At 40.6% G+C, this 17,403-nt stretch overlaps 1 protein-coding gene across 13 annotated transcripts in view; it reads right to left on the reverse strand.

Moving 5' to 3' along the window:
* CASK (calcium/calmodulin dependent serine protein kinase) overlaps positions 1 to 17,403 on the reverse strand; it is a 354,889-nt gene that overhangs the window by 110,017 nt on the left and 227,469 nt on the right. For all 13 annotated transcript variants that reach the window (XM_032842480.1, XM_032842489.1, XM_032842484.1 and 10 more), the window contains exon 8: positions 12,683 to 12,805. In XM_032842480.1, the coding sequence (XP_032698371.1) occupies positions 12,683 to 12,805 (123 nt within the window). The remainder of the gene's footprint in view (positions 1 to 12,682; positions 12,806 to 17,403) is intronic.

The raw sequence follows: 17,403 nt of genomic DNA on the forward strand, positions 1-17,403 counted from the left end.
CTCTGGGACACAACAAAGGCAGTCCTGAGAGGAAAATATATAGCGGTACAAGCCTTTCTCAAGAAACAAGAAAGGTCTCAGGTACACAACCTAACCCTACACCTAAAGGAGCTGGAGAAAGAACAAGAAAGAAACCCTAAACCCAGCAGGAGAAGAGAAATCATAAAGATCAGAGCAGAAATCAATGAAATAGAAACCAAAAAAACAATAGAACAAATCAACGAAACTAGGAGCTGGTTCTTTGAAAGAATTAATAAGATTGATAAACCCCTGGCCAGACTTATCAAAAAGAAAAGAGAAAGGACCCAAATAAATAAAATCATGAATGAAGGAGGAGAGATCACAACTAACACCAAAGAAATACAGACAATTTTAAGAACATACTATGAGCAACTCTCCGCCAACAAATTTGACAATCTGGAAGAAATGGATGCATTCCTAGAGACATATAAACTACCACAACTGAACCAGGAAGAAACAGAAGGCCTGAACAGACCCATAACCAGTAAGGAGATTGAAACAGTCATCAAAAATCTCCAAACAAAAGCCCAAGGCCAGACAGCTTCCCGGGGGAATTCTACCAAACATTTAAAGAAGAACTAATTCCTATTCTCCTGAAACTGTTCCAAAAAATAGAAATGGAAGGAAAACTTCCAAACTCATTTTATGAGGCCAGCATCACCTTGATCCCAAAACCAGACAAGGATCCCATCAAAAAAGAGAACTACAGACCAATATCCTTGATGAACACAGATGCAAAAATTCTCACCAAAATACTAGCCAATAGGATTCAACAGTACATTAAAAGGATTATTCACCACGACCAAGTGGGATTTATTCCAGGGCTGCAAGGCTGCGGTTCAACATCTGCAAATCAATCAATGTGAGACAACACATTAATAAAAGAAAGAACAAGAACCACATGATACTCTCAATAGATGCTGAAAAAGCATTTGACAAAGTACAGCATCCCTTCCTGATCAAAACTCTTCAAAGTGTAGGGATAGAGGGCACATACCTCAATATTATCAAAGCCATCTATGAAAAACCCACCGCAAATATCATTCTCAATGGAGAAAAACTGAAAGCTTTTCCGCTAAGGTCAGGAACACGGCAGGGATGTCCGTTATCACCACTGCTATTCAACATAGTACTAGAAGTCCTAGCCTCAGCAATCAGACAACAAAAGGAAATTAAAGGCATCCAAATCGGCAAAGAAGAAGTCAAACTATCACTCTTTGCAGATGACATGATACTTTATGTGGAAAACCCAAAGACTCCACTCCAAAACGGCTAGAACTTGTACAGGAATTCAGTAAAGTGTCAGGATATAAAATCAATGCACAGAAATCAGTTGCATTTCTCTACACCAACAACAAGACAGAAGAAAGAGAAATTAAGGAGTCAATCCCATTTACAATTGCACCCCAAACTATAAGATCCCTAGGAATAAACCTAACCAAAGAGACTAAGAATCTATACACAGAAAACTATAAAGTACTCATGAAAGAAATTGAGGAAGACACAAAGAAATGGAAAAATGTTCCATGCTCCTGGATTGGAAGAATAAATATTGTGAAAATGTCTATGCTACCTAAAGCGATCTACACATTTAATGCAATTCCTATCAAAGTACCATCCATTTTTTTCAAAGAAATGGAACAAATAATCCTAAAATTTATATGGAACCAGAAAAGACCTCGAATAGCCAAAGGAATATTGAAAAAGAAAGCCAAAGTTGGTGGCATCACAATCCCGGACTTCAAGCTCTATTACAAAGCTGTCATCATCAAGACAGCATGGTACTGGCACAAAAACAGACACATAGATCAATGGAACAGAATAGAGAGCCCAGAAATAGACCCTCAACTCTATGGTCAACTAATCTTCGACAAAGCAGGAAAGAATGTCCAATGGAAAAAAGACAGCCTCTTCAATAAATGGTGTTGGGAAAATTGGACAGCCACATGCAGATAAATGAAATTGGATCATTTCCTTACACCACACACAAAAATAGACTCAAAATGGATGAAGGACCTCAATGTGAGAAAGGAATCCATCCAAATCCTTGAGGAGAACACAGGCAGCAACCTCTTCGACCTCAGCCGCAGCAACATCTTCCTAGGAACATCGCCAAAGGCAAGGGAAGCAAGGGCAAAAATGAACTATTGGGATTTTATCAAGATCAAAAGCTTTTGCACAGCAAAGGAAACAGTTAACAAAACCAAAAGACAACTGACAGAATGGGAGAAGATATTTGCAAACGACATATCAGATAAAGGGCTAGTGTCCAGAATCTATAAAGAACTTAGCAAACTCAACACCCGAAGAACAAATAATCCAATCAAGAAATGGGCAGAAGACATGAACAGACATTTATGCAAAGAAGACACCCAGATGGCCAACAGACACATGAAAAAGTGCTCCATATCACTCGGCATCAGGGAAATACAAATCAAAACCACAATGAGATACCACCTCACACCAGTCAGAATGGCTAAAATCAACAAGTCAGGAAATGACAGATGCTGGCGAGGATGCGGAGAAAGGGGAACCCTCCTACACTGTTGGTGGGAATGCAAGCCGGTGCAACCACTCTGGAAAACAGAATGGAGGTTCCTCAAAATGTTGAAAATAGAACTACCCTATGACCCAGCAACTGCACTGCTGGGTATTTACCCTAAAGATACAAACGTAGTGATCCGAAGGGGCACGTCCACCTGAATGTTTATAGCAGCAATGTCTACAATAGCCAAACTATGGAAAGAACCTAGATGTCCATCAACAGACGAATGGATAAAGAAGATGTGGTATATATACACAATGGAATACTATGCAGCCATCAAAAGAAATGAAATCTTGCCATTTGCGACGATGTGGATGGAACTAGAGGGTATCATGCTTAGCGGAATAAGTCAATCGGAGAAAGACAACGATCATATGATCTCCCTGATATGAGGGAGAGGAGATGCAACATGGGGGGTTAATGGGGTAGGAGAAGAGTAAATGAAACAAGATGGGATTGGGAGGGAGACAAACCATAAGTGACTCTTAATCTCACAAAACAAACTGAGGGTTGCTGGGGGGAGGGGGGTTGGGAGGGGGGGTGGGGTTATGGACATTGGGTAGGGTATGTGCTATGGTGAGTGCTGTGAAGTGGGTAAACCTGGAGATTCACAGACCTGTACCCCTGGGGAAAAAAAAATATATATGTTTATAAAAAATAAAATTAAAAAAACAAACAAACAAACAAAAAAAAAACAAACTGAGGGTTGATGAGGGGAGGGGGGTTGGGGGGGGGGTGGGGTTATGGACATTGGGGAGGGTATGTACTATGGTGAGTGCTGTGAAGTGTGTAAACCTGGCGATTCACAGACCTGTACCCCTGGGGATAAAAATATATTTTATGTGTATAAAAAATAAAATTTAATTAAAAAAAATTAAAAAAAATTTATTTTCTACATTAGTGACTAAATGTAACAAGAGTTCTACGGGAGAGCAAAGTTGTATTTTTCTTGAGTGCACATACAATGCTTGATGTCAAAATGACTATAATTTGCACATCTGCCAGATTCTATATGCTAAACCTCTTGGAAATGATTTTATTGTCTTTAGGGACTTAATCTCCTTTTCCTGCACTAAGCCAGATCAGGTTCACCAATACAGAAGACATAAGAATTTATCAAATAATTAACTAGCAGAGACAAGCATAAAATTAGCATTCTATAACAAGCAAGGCAATCTTTTAATGGATTGCTGTTACTGTTTGTGGAAGATGTGATACACATACACACGTACATAACACACAATGGACTATTACTCAGCCATAAAAAAGAATGAAATCTTGCCATTTGCAATAACACAGATGGACCTACAAGATATTACACTAAATTAATTCAGACAGAGAAAGGCAAATACCCTATGATTTCACTTATATGTGGAATCAGAAAGACAAAACAGGGGTGCTTGGCTGGCTTAGTTGGTAGAACCTATCTCTCAACCTCAGGGTCGTGAGTTCACGCCCACACTGGACATGGAGCCTACTTAAAAAAATAATAAAAGACAAAACAAATGACCAAACAAAACCATAAACAGTTTCATAAATACAGAGAACAAACTGGTAGTTGCCAGAGTGGATGGTGGTGGTGGTGGGGGAATAGGCGAAAATAGGTGAAGGAGATTAAGAACAAACTTCCAGTTATAGAATAAGTACATCTTAGGGATGAAAAGTACAGCATACGGGATATAGTCGATAATATAATTCCTCTGTTCAGTGACAGGTGGTAGCTGCCCTTATTGTAGCAAGCAGTACATGAGGTACAGAATTGTAGGACCACTATTTTGAACATCTGAAACTAATATAACATATGGCAGCTAAACTTCAATTTAAAAAATTATAAACAAAATTTTAAGGTGTGTTATGCCTGGTGATATTTAACCAACATATATGGAAAAACAAACATCGAAATGGGCTTTGTTTTACTTTCTGAGTAAAACTTGTTTTTGCATTTTGATAGAATGGGGGTGGGGGGGAAGCAAACCCAGGAAGGTCTTCAACACAAGCCAAAGAACCGAAATGAAAAGGAGCTGTATAATATAGCAGAAAGACAGTGAGTTTGGAGTCAGAAAGACTTTTGTTCAAATTCTGGGTCATTTAGGTACTGGCTGTATGACCTTATATTCTCTTAACTGTTTCTTTTTGAAAACTAATCTTATAGGATTTTTATGAAGATTAAAGGAGATGCTGTATAGGTACATGACGGGTTTTAATAATCGTTTTTGCTAGTCAACATGTACAAACCTCTGATGTAAAGTAATTTAGGAGTGCTGTAAGTATGTATGCCTGTATCAACAAACAGCTTATTAAATAAGTTTGGTTGTTTTCTAGATGATAATATGTTCCTATCACGTAAGAAAAATGTAAAAATAAAATATAGTAAAAATCACAAGGGACCAAACCTGTGACCCATTTCTAATTGTCTTTATTTACTGCTTCCAAAAACGGGTGAACCAAGTAACAGCATGTTTTTGAACAAAGAGTCCCAAGCCTTCTCTAATATAGTGGCCACTAGGTAAAACTATCTAAATTTAAATTCATTAAAATTAAATGTAATTAAGGGATGCCTGGGTGGCTCAGTTGGTTAAGTGTTTGACTCTTGGTTTCAGCTCAGGTCATGAGTTCGAGCCCTGAGACGGGCTCCGTGTTTAGTGGGGAGTCTGCTTGAGATTCTCTCCCTCTGCCCCTCCCCACACCTGCATGTGTACCGTCTTGCTCTCTCAAATAAATAAATCTGAAAAAATTAATATATTTAAAAATTCAGTTCTTCAGTTGTACTAGACACATTTCAAGCATATGGCTAGTTGCTACCATGCTGGATGGTTATAAAAGATATAAAAGATACAAAAGACGGTTCAGACACATTTCAAGCATATGGCTAGTTGCTACCATGCTGGACGGTTCAGATATATAAAGAACAGAGAGTTCTTCATGGAAAATGCTGGTAGGGAGTCTTTATTACTATTGCTGAATCGAGGTGAAAGTCGGACTGCATTTTGCTTAAACTGAAATTGCTGAACATTTTAGGTATATGTAACAGAAAAAATTCCCTCTGATATTAAAAAAATAAAAGGGTCTTTAGACCCTTTGTAGTCTCTGCAGATAGTACAACAGACATTGGTCTTCTAGCTAATGCTGAATGTGAGAGAAAGACAGGGCCTAGGGAAAGTGACTTCAAAGATATGTGGCATGCCTGGTTCCCTGAGCAAGACATGGGCACTGGCGCAGATTTTTAAAAAAAGAGATTTATTTATTTGAGAGAGAGAAAGAGAGAGAGTGCATGTGCATATGAGTGGGTGGAGGGGCAGAGGGAGAGAGAGGAGGAGAGGGAAAGAGGGAGAGAGAATTTCAAGCAGGCTCCCTGCTGAGCGCAGAGCCCTATATGGGGTTCGATCTCACCCCTGAGATCATGACGTGAGCCAAAATCAAGAGTCAGACACTCAACTGACTGAGCCAGCCAGGTGCCCCCGGTGCAGAGTTTTAAAGCATTCCCGAAACACTTCTTTTTCCAAAGCTTAATTCTTTAGAGTTCTTTATAACAAATAAATTACTTGCTTTCCCTTCTGAATCACTGATAGAAGGCTCTGAAAGCTGGGGAAGAGGCAGACAAGGCAGACAAGGGAGGGAATCCCAGGACTTGATGGGTGATCCTTTGGTGATATCGTTGGGATTTTTTTTTTCCTCTTAACATATCCTTGCTTGGGTATCACAGCAGCCCACAACCCGGAAACTCCAAGGACAAGGAACACAGAAAAATAAGCCCCAAGAAAAGCCTACTCTCTCTAGCCAAGGGTGGTGAAGAGGTTGGCTCTGCAGGACAGAACCGTTTTGACTGTATCCACTCTAACTCCAGGGAGCACCATGAAAGAAGCTGACTTCCTCCCCCTCAGAGCCCTTTCCACCCTCCTGGCCCTGCCTGATGCAAACAACAGGTAGAAGGAGGAAGTCTACTCCCGAGAGAGTGGGAGCATGGTGATCAAGAGAAGAGAACTGGGGAATGGAGTTTTACAATCTATATGAAGTACTTGCCACATTCCCAATAAAGCCATGTCTAAAACCAACCAGGATCAACACAGCAAGAGCTTTAAGATGACACTATGGTATGGAATACCTCCCAGGTTTCAGAGGAGGCTCTGAGCTGTGCCCAAGTGAGGCAGACCAGACGGGTACTGCAAAGGCTTTGGAAATGAAACTACAGCCCTAAAAGTGGGCCAGGATGTGTGTTCTGAATGTAATCAGGTTAGCTGCCTACTAAAATAGAAGATTTAAATAAGAATCATAGTCCCATAATATAGTGATACTAAAAATGTCCAGCATACTATCTAAAATTACTGCTCATGCCAAGAACCAGGAAAATCTCAAACTAATGAGAAAAGACAACCAACAGATGTCAACACAGAGAAGGCACAGATGTTAGACTCATCCAACTGGGATTTTTAAGCAGGTGCTATAAAAATGTTCCTAAAAGCAATTACGAGTGGTTAAAAAATTGCTGACATTGCCAAGTGCTGACAAGGACACAGAATGACCGGTTCTCAGATACCCTGCTGGTGGGAAAGAAAAATCATACAGCCACTCTGGAAAATGATCTGGCAGTTTTTATGAAGTTGAATATATACTTACCATAGGATTCAGCAAACTCACTGGTTTTTACTTTGGAGAAAAGAAAATCTGTATATAGATGTGCATAGCAGCCTTCTTTGTATTAGCCAAACACCGGAAACAACCCAAGCGCCCTTCAAAAGATGGATGGATCAAAAAGGTTTGTACATCCATATAGTGGAGTATTATTCAGTCATAAAAAGGAATGAACTATTGACCTACACAACACCTTGGATGGATCCCAAGGGTATTATGCTGAGTAAAAAACCTAATCTGTGAAGTAATAACAAATATGTAGGTCTCTGACCCCGGTTCCTGACACTGAGCCCTAAAACCCTTTTAATAGGGGTACTAGGAGAATCTTTTGTTCTAACATTTTCCCAGCTCCTGCCGCAGAGCTCCTAAAAAACTCTTGTAATTTCCTAGGTGATAAGAGCACTGGAGCATCTTCTATTCTAGTATTTGGTCTTTGACTGTAGCTCCTGACAGAGTTCCCAAATCACTTGGCATTTCCTGGGTGACAGCAGTGTCTCTGTTTTAATGAGGTGATTCCTGGTGGGCTCCTGGATGGGGGGTGGTCAACAGAAAGACCAAGTCATGATCATAAGGTTGGAATGTTCAGGGCCCTCCCCTGCCATTCTCTAGAGTAGGGACAGGGGCTGGAAATAGAGTCAATGATCAGTGCTTACGTGATGAAGCCTCCATAAAATTTCCCAAAGTATGGGGTTTGGAGAGCTTCTGGGTTGATGGACACATGTACATATCAAGAGTGTGGCGTACCCCACCTTCTATGGGAACAGAAACTCCTGTGCTTAGGACCCTTCTAAGACCTTGCTCTATGTATCTCTTCATCTGTATCCTTTACCACACTTTTTATCATATAATAAACTGGTACACCTAAGTGTTACCCTAAGTGAGCTGTTCTAGCAAACAGTCAAATCCAAGGTTGAGATGGGGTGGGTTATGGGAACCTCTAATTTGTAGGCAAGTGGGACAGAAGTCGTGGGTAACCTGGGGACCTTGCGACTGGCATCTGAACTGGGGGACAGTCTCTTGGGACCAAGCCCTTAACCTGTGGGGTCTGGATTAATTTCAGTCAGTGTCAGAACTGAATTAAAATGAAGGACACCCAGCTGGTGTCAGAGAACTGCTTGATGTGAGGAAATAACTCAGACACACCTGGTGTCAGAAGTGCTGTTGAGTGTGGTAGTTGTGTGAGAGGAAAAGAGAACACCCTGGAGACCAGAGTTTCTCATAGACAGTCAGATACTGTATAATCCCATTTATACAAGACTCTCAAAAGGACAAGAATTATAGTGATGGAGAATGGATCAGTGGTTCAGAGTTAGGAGGAGGATGATTATTAAGGAGTAGCATGACGGGTGGAAAAGCACTTCTTTATCCTGATTATGGCTGTGCTTATACACTTCCATACACGTGATAAAAATTTCCTAGAAACACACACACACGTACACATGCACATACATAAAAACTGGTGAAAATCAATAAGGCCTGCAGTTGAGTTAAGCGTTCCAGTGTCAATTTCCTAGTTATGTCATATAAGATATCATCACTGCGGGGGAAGAACGGTGAAATGTACATGGGAATTTTATACTGTTTTTGCCACTTCTTTCTCTAAATTTTTTAAGATTTTATTTTTTATTTTTTGAAGATTTTATTTGTAAGTAATCTCTATACCCAACATGGGGCTCGAACCCACAACCCCGAGATCAAGTGTTGCATGGTCTACCACCTGAGCCGGCCAGGTGCCACTTCCATGTGAGTCTAAAGTTATTTCAAAATAACAAGTTTACAAGACATCACTTCCACTCTACATGTTTGACTCTCTTGGGGGCTTCCTAATTCCAAATACCTCGAATCACTCACTGAGCCTCACTAGTTTTCCTTCCTTAAAATCTCTCAGTCTGAGTGTTTCTTTCTCACTTCCACCTTTACTCCCTGGGTGCAGGCCCCTGTCACCTCCTGACTGGACAGCCACAGCTTCCACCAGTTCTCTCTGCCTCCAGTGCTTGTACCCCCAAAAGACAACCCACCTGCACATAGAGTCCAAAGGAATTGTATAAGCTTGCTGCTTGCACTGTATTGGCACCCAAAAGCTCGCAGTCGCTTTTTACCATCTACACCATAATATCTAAAGTCCTCAGTTTGGCATTTGGGACTGTATGTATTCTTCCCTCAAACCAGAATTCCCAGTCTCCTATTGTACAACCCTTCAAAGAGCTGACATTGGTACCAAACTAGTTTACTTCCTGTCCCCACCCCTACGTGCCATGAAGACTTGGTGATGCTTTGTCTGTGCTCCCCCAGGCCTTCCTGGACCTCCAGATGACAGTGATCTCTCTTGTACCTCCAATGGTCTTCCTGAGCCCATACTGCTGTGCTCATGTGATGCTTCTCCCCTGTGACTTCTTTGAGCTTGTCTGTGTGTTTATGTTGTATTGGTACCATCTGAAAACCTGTCTTGCAGCCTGACCATGCCTTTCTCTCTTTGGTGTGACTGATTTTTCCAAAAGTCAAATTGACTAGCCTGACAGCAACACCCTTTTCATGTTTTATTACAGTCAATGTACATTAGGGTCTACATATGAAGGCTACAAAAGGTGTGAAAAGAGCTCAGTCATCTATAAATAAAGTACAATTTTAGTTGGTCTTATTTTTGCTGGAATGAATATTCATAGCAAACACCACTAATTTAGATAAAGACATTAAATATAATTTGACAATCATAAGACATTCACATATTACTTGGTCTATTTACTCAAATTCTTTTTTGATATGACATCACTGAATAGGACATTTTCTTGTGGTTTTACCAAGGAAATAAGTCTTTTTTTTTCTTTTGACACCCAGTCATGGTATTATCACTTTGGGCACTCTTCACTACAAGGACATTCATCATCTTATTTCTTCGCTTTGTAGTTATGCAGGAGTTTTTCATATACAAACTACAGCTTAAATTTAGTCTTTACAAAATTAACATCAATTTCATCCACAGCAATGATTCACAAGTATACATAGACAAGTATTTGCTAGATGACATTCTCATGGAATTCTTCCATCTCTAGATGGCACCTAAGCAGTGAAGGTAAATTGTAGCTCAGACATGGCACATGATTCTGAGCTCAAACAGCCTTCTGGAGCTTTTTCATTTAAGTTACTAACATTTTTCGTCTATTGTCTTTCTGGTACCAGAAATCTATTATGTATTAAGATCAGATTATTTAGAACAAGAACTACGATCACTGCAGGGAGAAGGGTTCCAAAAATAAATGTTAGTCAAGATATGCATGATAATGAGAGCCAAATTTTCTAAATGATCTTAAACATGACTAATATGGCTGCCATTTTCATTGTCCTTTGGCATTTAAACTCGCTTCTAATGAATAAAAGATTCCTATTATGGAGAAACTGAGATAGGCAAAAGAGAAATAGAAGTCCCCTGTACACTGGTCATTTCTGGGAGAAAAAAAGTACTAAGAATGTATCTAAAAACTGCTTACCTACTCTTTTCTGGGGGAAATCAGGAATAACTAAAACCAAATATTTCAAGTCAAGAATAACTAGAACTGTGTATCAGAGTTGAATGCAGATTTGATAAATTATATTATTTTTTTAAAGATTTATTTATTAATTTGAGGCAGGGAGAGGGAGACAGAGCAGACTCCACACTGAGCACAGAGCCTGATGTGGGGCTCGATCTCATGACCCCGAGACCAGGACCTGAGCTGAAACCAAGAATCGGTGCTTAACCCACTACACCACCCAGGTGCCCTGATAAGTAAAATTCTTAAGGGAGACTCAGGATCCATTGGAATCTCAAAACTGTTCTCTAATATCATCATCCATGTCACTGCCACTAAGACACATTAGTAATCTACATTTTAATATATCTTATTGTTTTTTCATAATTTCTAGGGGAGTAGCATGGTATAATATAATGAACATTCATTTGTTCATTCATTAAACAGTAACTAATAATTATTGAGCGCCTACTATATGCCAGATACTTTCTAGAGTGCTGGACAGAAGTGAACTGACAACCCCAAAATCCCACCCTTCTGCAGCTTGTATTTTACAGGGGGTAAATAGACTACAAACAAGTAAAATATAGGTATGTCTTATGGTCACAAATGTCATGGAGAAAACTAAGGCAGGGAAGGGGGACTTGGCATACTGGCGGCAGGGGCATTCCTTCTTCCTAATTTTAAACTGAGTAGACAGGAAAGCTCTTACTAAGAAGCTGAAATCTAAGCAAAGATCTGAAGGTGGTAAAGGAAGAAACCATGACTATACCTGGGGAAGAGCATTCTCGGGAAAGAGCATGACGAACACAGGGGCCCTGAAGCCAGAATAAGCCTCGTGTCTGAGGAACCACAATGAGGCCAATATGTGGAGAACAGACTAAGAGGAGAGTAGTAGGGGGCGAAATCAGAGAGGTATTAGGGGGCGAGACTATACCCTGGGTTAAGAAAGAATCACTTTGGTGAGATGCTTGGTCTAAAGATAAAAATTCAGGACTCTGAACAGAGTACAAATAGCACTTAAGACCATTAAAATTAAACGAGGTCTCCAAGGGCCAGAGTGGAGACAGAGCAAAAGAGGAGCAAGGATGGGTACAGTCAACTTAGTTCTAGGAGTTTTGCTATCTAGGGGAACAGAAGCTGGAAGAGGTTGTAGGGTTAGGGTGTGTGTGTGTGTGTGTATGCACGTGTGTGCACGTATGCACTCATATGCGTGTGTAATAAGAATAAGTAGCATATTAGATTGAAAAGAGCCAGGAGAGCGATGATGCAAGAAAGGGATATTACTGGAGTGATGTCCTTGAGTAAGGAAAAGACAGAGGGATCGCATGAAAAGGAAAGTGTCATGGTAGGCTCAGTTAAAATCCTGGTTCCATTACTGACAACTTCTGTGACTTGGGGCAAGATTCTCCACCTCTGAGCCTCTGTTTTCTCCTGTACGGAGAATTTGCTGGAATTACTGTAGAATTTCTTAATCAAACAGCGCTGTTTCATTCAAGTCCCAAGTTACATTTTCCTTAATACTCATTTACAAGATGGGATAGAGAAAGAATTTTAAAAATCTAGCTTCTTCCTAAAATAATAAATCTGTATCTAGTTATCTATTGAAATAAAAATGTTATGAACCATACAGTCACACCCAAAGTAAAGATCACAGCTTTCTGTCATAAACACAGCCACACTTCCCTTGTTCTTGTTGCACAGCTTTGGGACACGGGTTAGTGGAGAACAAGCACGCCTTCCTCCCTGATTTGTTCGGCCTTAATCTGCCTCTGTTCCCTCTGATGGCTGACTGTCATTAGAATGGTGTATTTTCTACTCAGGTATTTACAGAGGCTGTCTGGAAACAGCAAACAAGATGGACAAAACTCCAAAAAAGTGCTCAGAAAAGAGGTGGGAAGAGTTGCCCTCTAGAGCAAGACATTCCTGTCGCCGGAAGTGTTCACACAAGGTGTAGTGGGCCACCTACGCGCCCCCGTACCTTAAGCCATGGGTGATTCAGTGCTTCATAAACAGTGATCCTTTCCGCTGGATCGAGCATCAGCATGCGACGGACTAGGTCTTTGGCACTTTCAGAGATATGGCTCCACTGCCTTGGATTCATCTGAAGAGAAGGAGAGGAAAATTCCATAGTTATCGTCCAGTGAGAAGTTAACGTTCACTATGATGTAACACTCCTATGCTATTTCGATGTGAATAAAATTCTTGAAGAAGAGAAATCTGATTCTAAAGCCTTGCTTTCTAAGGAAGAGGACAAAGGCAAGGCTTTGGTGGCTGTTGCTCCGTCTATGAAATTTTGCATCAGTAAATATCCCTTACATATGATCTTATTGTCACATAAGTTATACTATTTTTTTAAATCTTTAAGATTTTATTTATTTAATTGACAGAGATCACAAGTAGACAGAGAGGCAGGCAGAGAAGGGGGGGGGAAGAAGGCTCCCTGCTGAGCAGAGAGCCCGATGTGGGGCTCGATCCCAGGACCCTGGGATCATGACCTGAGCCGAAGGCAGCGGCTTAACCCACTGAGCCACCCAGGCGCCCCAAGTTATACTATTTTTAATAACTGAAAAACAGAATATTCCTGACTGCAGTTTCTACCTTAGCTAAAGAGACTGGATACTTTGCTCTAGGAAAGGACTAACAAAATTTTTATTTATTTTTTTATTTTTTAAAGATTTTATTTATTTATTTGACAGAGAGAGAGAGAGAGAGATCACGAGTAGGCAGAGAGGCAGGCAGAGAGAGAAGGGGAAGCAGGCTCCCTGCTGAGCAGAGAGTCTGATGTAGGGCTCAATTCCAGGACCCCGAGATCATGACCTGAGCCAAAGGGAGAGGCTTAACCCACTGAGCCACCCAGGCACCCCAGGACTAATAAAATTTTTAAATTGAAAATTTTAAAAATACTTTGAAACACTTTCTTTTTAAAATTGGAAAGTACAGTAATTACGAAGTTATGTGAAGTTCCTAGTAGGCTATTTTGTGGTCACTGCACATCAATTTCAGTATTTAGGAACAAATATACTGATACCATAGGTCCTACACAATAGCCAGATCACTTGTATATTGCCTTCAGTGAAGTTACTTTGGTTCCTCTTGTAGAGATGAGACAACTAATTCTCAAGGCCAAATGACTAAAGTCAAACAAATGAACAAAAACTATGAGTTGTTTAAAAGATACAAGACTTGCGAGAAAGTGGATCTGGGAGGAAAACAGCAAGATGGCTCCTGGGGAAAACGGTATGTCTGAGACCAGGAAACAGAAAAAAGGGAAGGGATACTTAGGGTCTGCAGTTGGGAGGGCCAGTGGGGACTGGCAGGGAGAGATGAGTACGGTCTCATTCCTTATTTAATATCAAGAAGCAGACCGATCGGGCGAATGTATGTGAGCTGCCTGGTGCCAGGAGCTAGCGATACCATGGCTTGAACCAGAGGAGTCCTAGGTCACCTTCTAAGGGAGCAAGATGAAGAATAAAGTCCATCACAACTTAAAGCCAAATAAAATCACAGCTTGCATCACAGTACACAGGAATCATTACAGTTGGCCAAGGGTTAGCATGAGATATTTCACTCTGGCTACTGTGAGTCTCTATACTTGTAGATGGGCAGTGAAAAATGTTCCTCGTTCTTTTCCTAACAGGCAGAATGTCAAACAATAGTCACTTCTGCTTCTCTGAAGCAGATTCTAAAGTGAGTGCCCTACTGTCATCATCCTATTAAAATTGTGATCAACTGGTCCAGTTGAAATCCTGTGGGTGTTGAGATGAGGAGCAGCCTTTTCCCGCTTCCCCACCCTGGAACTGATGTGCTCCTTAAAGTCCAAATGATCTGTCCTTGGGGAAAGGGGTGGAGATGTTATCTTAAAGTGGTGGTAAGATTTCTGAGATGAGCAGAGGCTGAGAAATATATGCCCCCCATTCTGTTTGTGAGGGAGTCTGATCCAGGCTTTTCCTCTTCCTTTGGCTGAAAGGGTAGCTGAAATTAATGTGGGAGGTTGAGTTTATATAAGGGGAACGAACCAGGGGTAGAGACCACTCTTACTCCTTTGAATACTAAAGCCACAGGTGCCCTGACTCCCGGTGTGGAGCTGCCAACTGGCTACGCATAGCAGAGTATGGCACTGCATCTTGTACATACTTTGGCAAATACATTTTTGTCTTTTATAAGAAAGTTCATCAAAATTAAATGTTAGCCTATATTCGAGGTAAATGGTATTCCCAGACAGCTACCTGAAAAGATCAAGTAGGCCAGCAAGTGAGAATAAAAAGTTAAATGAAAATCACATAAGGCCAGTAGCAGTCGATAAACTATGACAGCTTTTGAAAGATGTCATCAAAATTTTCTTGAAAATACCCCTGGAGATGAAGAATTTTGCTCACAGTTCTTAGGAACTACCAGGGTGATAAAACTGTATTTTTTAAAAAGATTTTTATTTATTTATTTGACAGACAGATCACAAGTAGTCAGAGAGGCAGGCAGAGAGAGAGAGGAGGAAGCAGGCTCCCCACTGAGCAGAGAGCCCGATGCGGGGCTCGATCCCAGGACCCTGAGACCATGACCTGAGCTGAAGGCAGAGGCTTTAACCCACTGAGCCACCCAGGCGCCCCTGAAATTGTATTTTTGAGGTTGGCTGGTAGTATGTGCAATACAGATGAAATCAGGTTGGCTATCTGTTGCTAGGTACTGAAGCTGGGAGTTCATTGTACTGTTATCTCTACTACTTTTCTTTGAAATTTTCAATAACAAAAAGCATAAAAATAAATGCTGACAGAATCACAGCACAGTGTATGTGTATACATATGTACATATGTATATATATATACATATGCACACACATATCTATGAAAGGCCACCAGGTTTATCACTGTAGAGAGAGCAATACTTCAAAAAAAGTTGCTGAAAACATGGGGCTTTCATATTAAAAAAAAAGCCGTGAATATAAATGAAAGGAAAGGTTAGCCAAGTAAAAGAGTAAATAAGTTATTAACCTCAAAGCTTCACACCTCCAGGCGCAGAAATTATGATACAGCTGTCATGTCCTTCTGACTTACTATACTACTAAGAATGGGGGTTTTAAAATTGCTTAATTTTTGGCATGTGTGAACAGTTCAAATTTCTTACAAGGAATCAAACAAAGTATTCAGTGCTTTACAAAAAGAGAAAATGAAAAACCAGAGGCTGCTGGAACACAGTTTGTCTTGGAAACCAGGAAGTTAGCAACTGAACTGACACAAAGGGAGAATTCTATTATTAGCAAATGCTTAGTGCTCCAAAAGGCAGGTGGGAGATTTCATTACATGGTACCATGTCGTAAGGCACTGGGAGGATAAAATGAGTTCATAGGTGTGCTTAGCACAGTTCCTGGCACATACTAAGTGCTAGGTATGAGGCAGCTATCATTACTACTAGTATTATTATTATGCTGGTGCATGGCTAATTGTGTTTGTTTTCCTATGTTAGTATCTGTGATGTCACTCGGCCAGACTGGATCAGAAAGCCATGGCCATGTTTTCCTCAGAGCCACTCACAACTTCCAGGGATTGGAGGGGGAGGACTACTTACAAGCAGTTTCTTGAGATATTTAGTTACCCTGGAAGGATTAATTTTATTCCCCCGTGGCCAAGTGACTCTAAGAGAAGCAGAAAAACCTGTATTTCAAACATCTTTCTCTGTCAACAGAATTTGGGCATGTATCTTCATCCAACTAAAGAACAAGGTGAAGCTGCAGGCCCTTCCTTATAAGCTGGAGATGGCACGAGGTGGAAAAGGAAAGTGGAATTCATTCCCACCTGCAACCCCGAAGCTACTTCACCTTTCATTTCTCTCCCTACCCCTTCTTCTTGAAGTTCCATGTGAAATTCTAACATTACTGAGGAAATGAAAAGAAAACTTAACAGGCCTCAGAGTTTTATTGGAGTCTGGTGCTACACGGACCTGTGTGTCTGGTTTTGCCAGGCATGGCTGCAAAATGAAACAGGGCTTGTGTTGAATAGAAAGTATGGGTTTCAGTAACATGGGGCAGAAAAAGAACTTCCCCAACATCAGCTGTGCGGAGCTGGTATACAGACACACACGCTCCCCCATGTTTCCCATAGACAGCATTTGAGTCTTTGGCCATATGCGGCAGTATAGGACCACAGAGTGTAAGAGCTGGGGCAGCGAGACCGCCCTTGAGCTTGTTTATTTCCAAGCATTCCTTGGGTCTTTTTGGTATAGCCACTCAGAGTGTCACTGATGAATTTTTAGTTTTTTAATAAGGAAAGTAATAATATGTTAATCACAAGTCTGTGAATAGTCTATGCAGTTTCCAAGCCATAGTAGCCAAAGAAGAACAGGAATGTTTAAGTCCCACCACATGGCTCTAAAGTATATTATGACATGCAGTTGTGATTCTGGCATTTCAGTTTATCCTGGGATGTAAGTGGCCAATTTTTCAGCTGTGCTAGCTGACTACATCAAATGGAACAACATGTGTGGCAAAGCAAAAATAAATAAATAAATAAATAAATAAATAAATAAATAAAGGCAGATACTGAGTGTGAAATAAAGAATTACTAAATCACTGGGATGAAATTTCCATTTTCACTTTACAAACTAAGCAAAAAGCTTTAAAAACGAAGCCCTTTCCTCAAGTTACACAAAGAAGGGCCAAAGAAGTTTATTTTCCAGCTTAGCCTAAAGAGGAGGTTTGGTCACTGCACA

This window comes from Lontra canadensis, unplaced genomic scaffold (assembly GCF_010015895.1).
Source record: "Lontra canadensis isolate GAN:19392208 unplaced genomic scaffold, GSC_riverotter_1.0 scaffold131, whole genome shotgun sequence".
Classification (NCBI taxonomy): Eukaryota; Metazoa; Chordata; class Mammalia; order Carnivora; family Mustelidae; genus Lontra; species Lontra canadensis.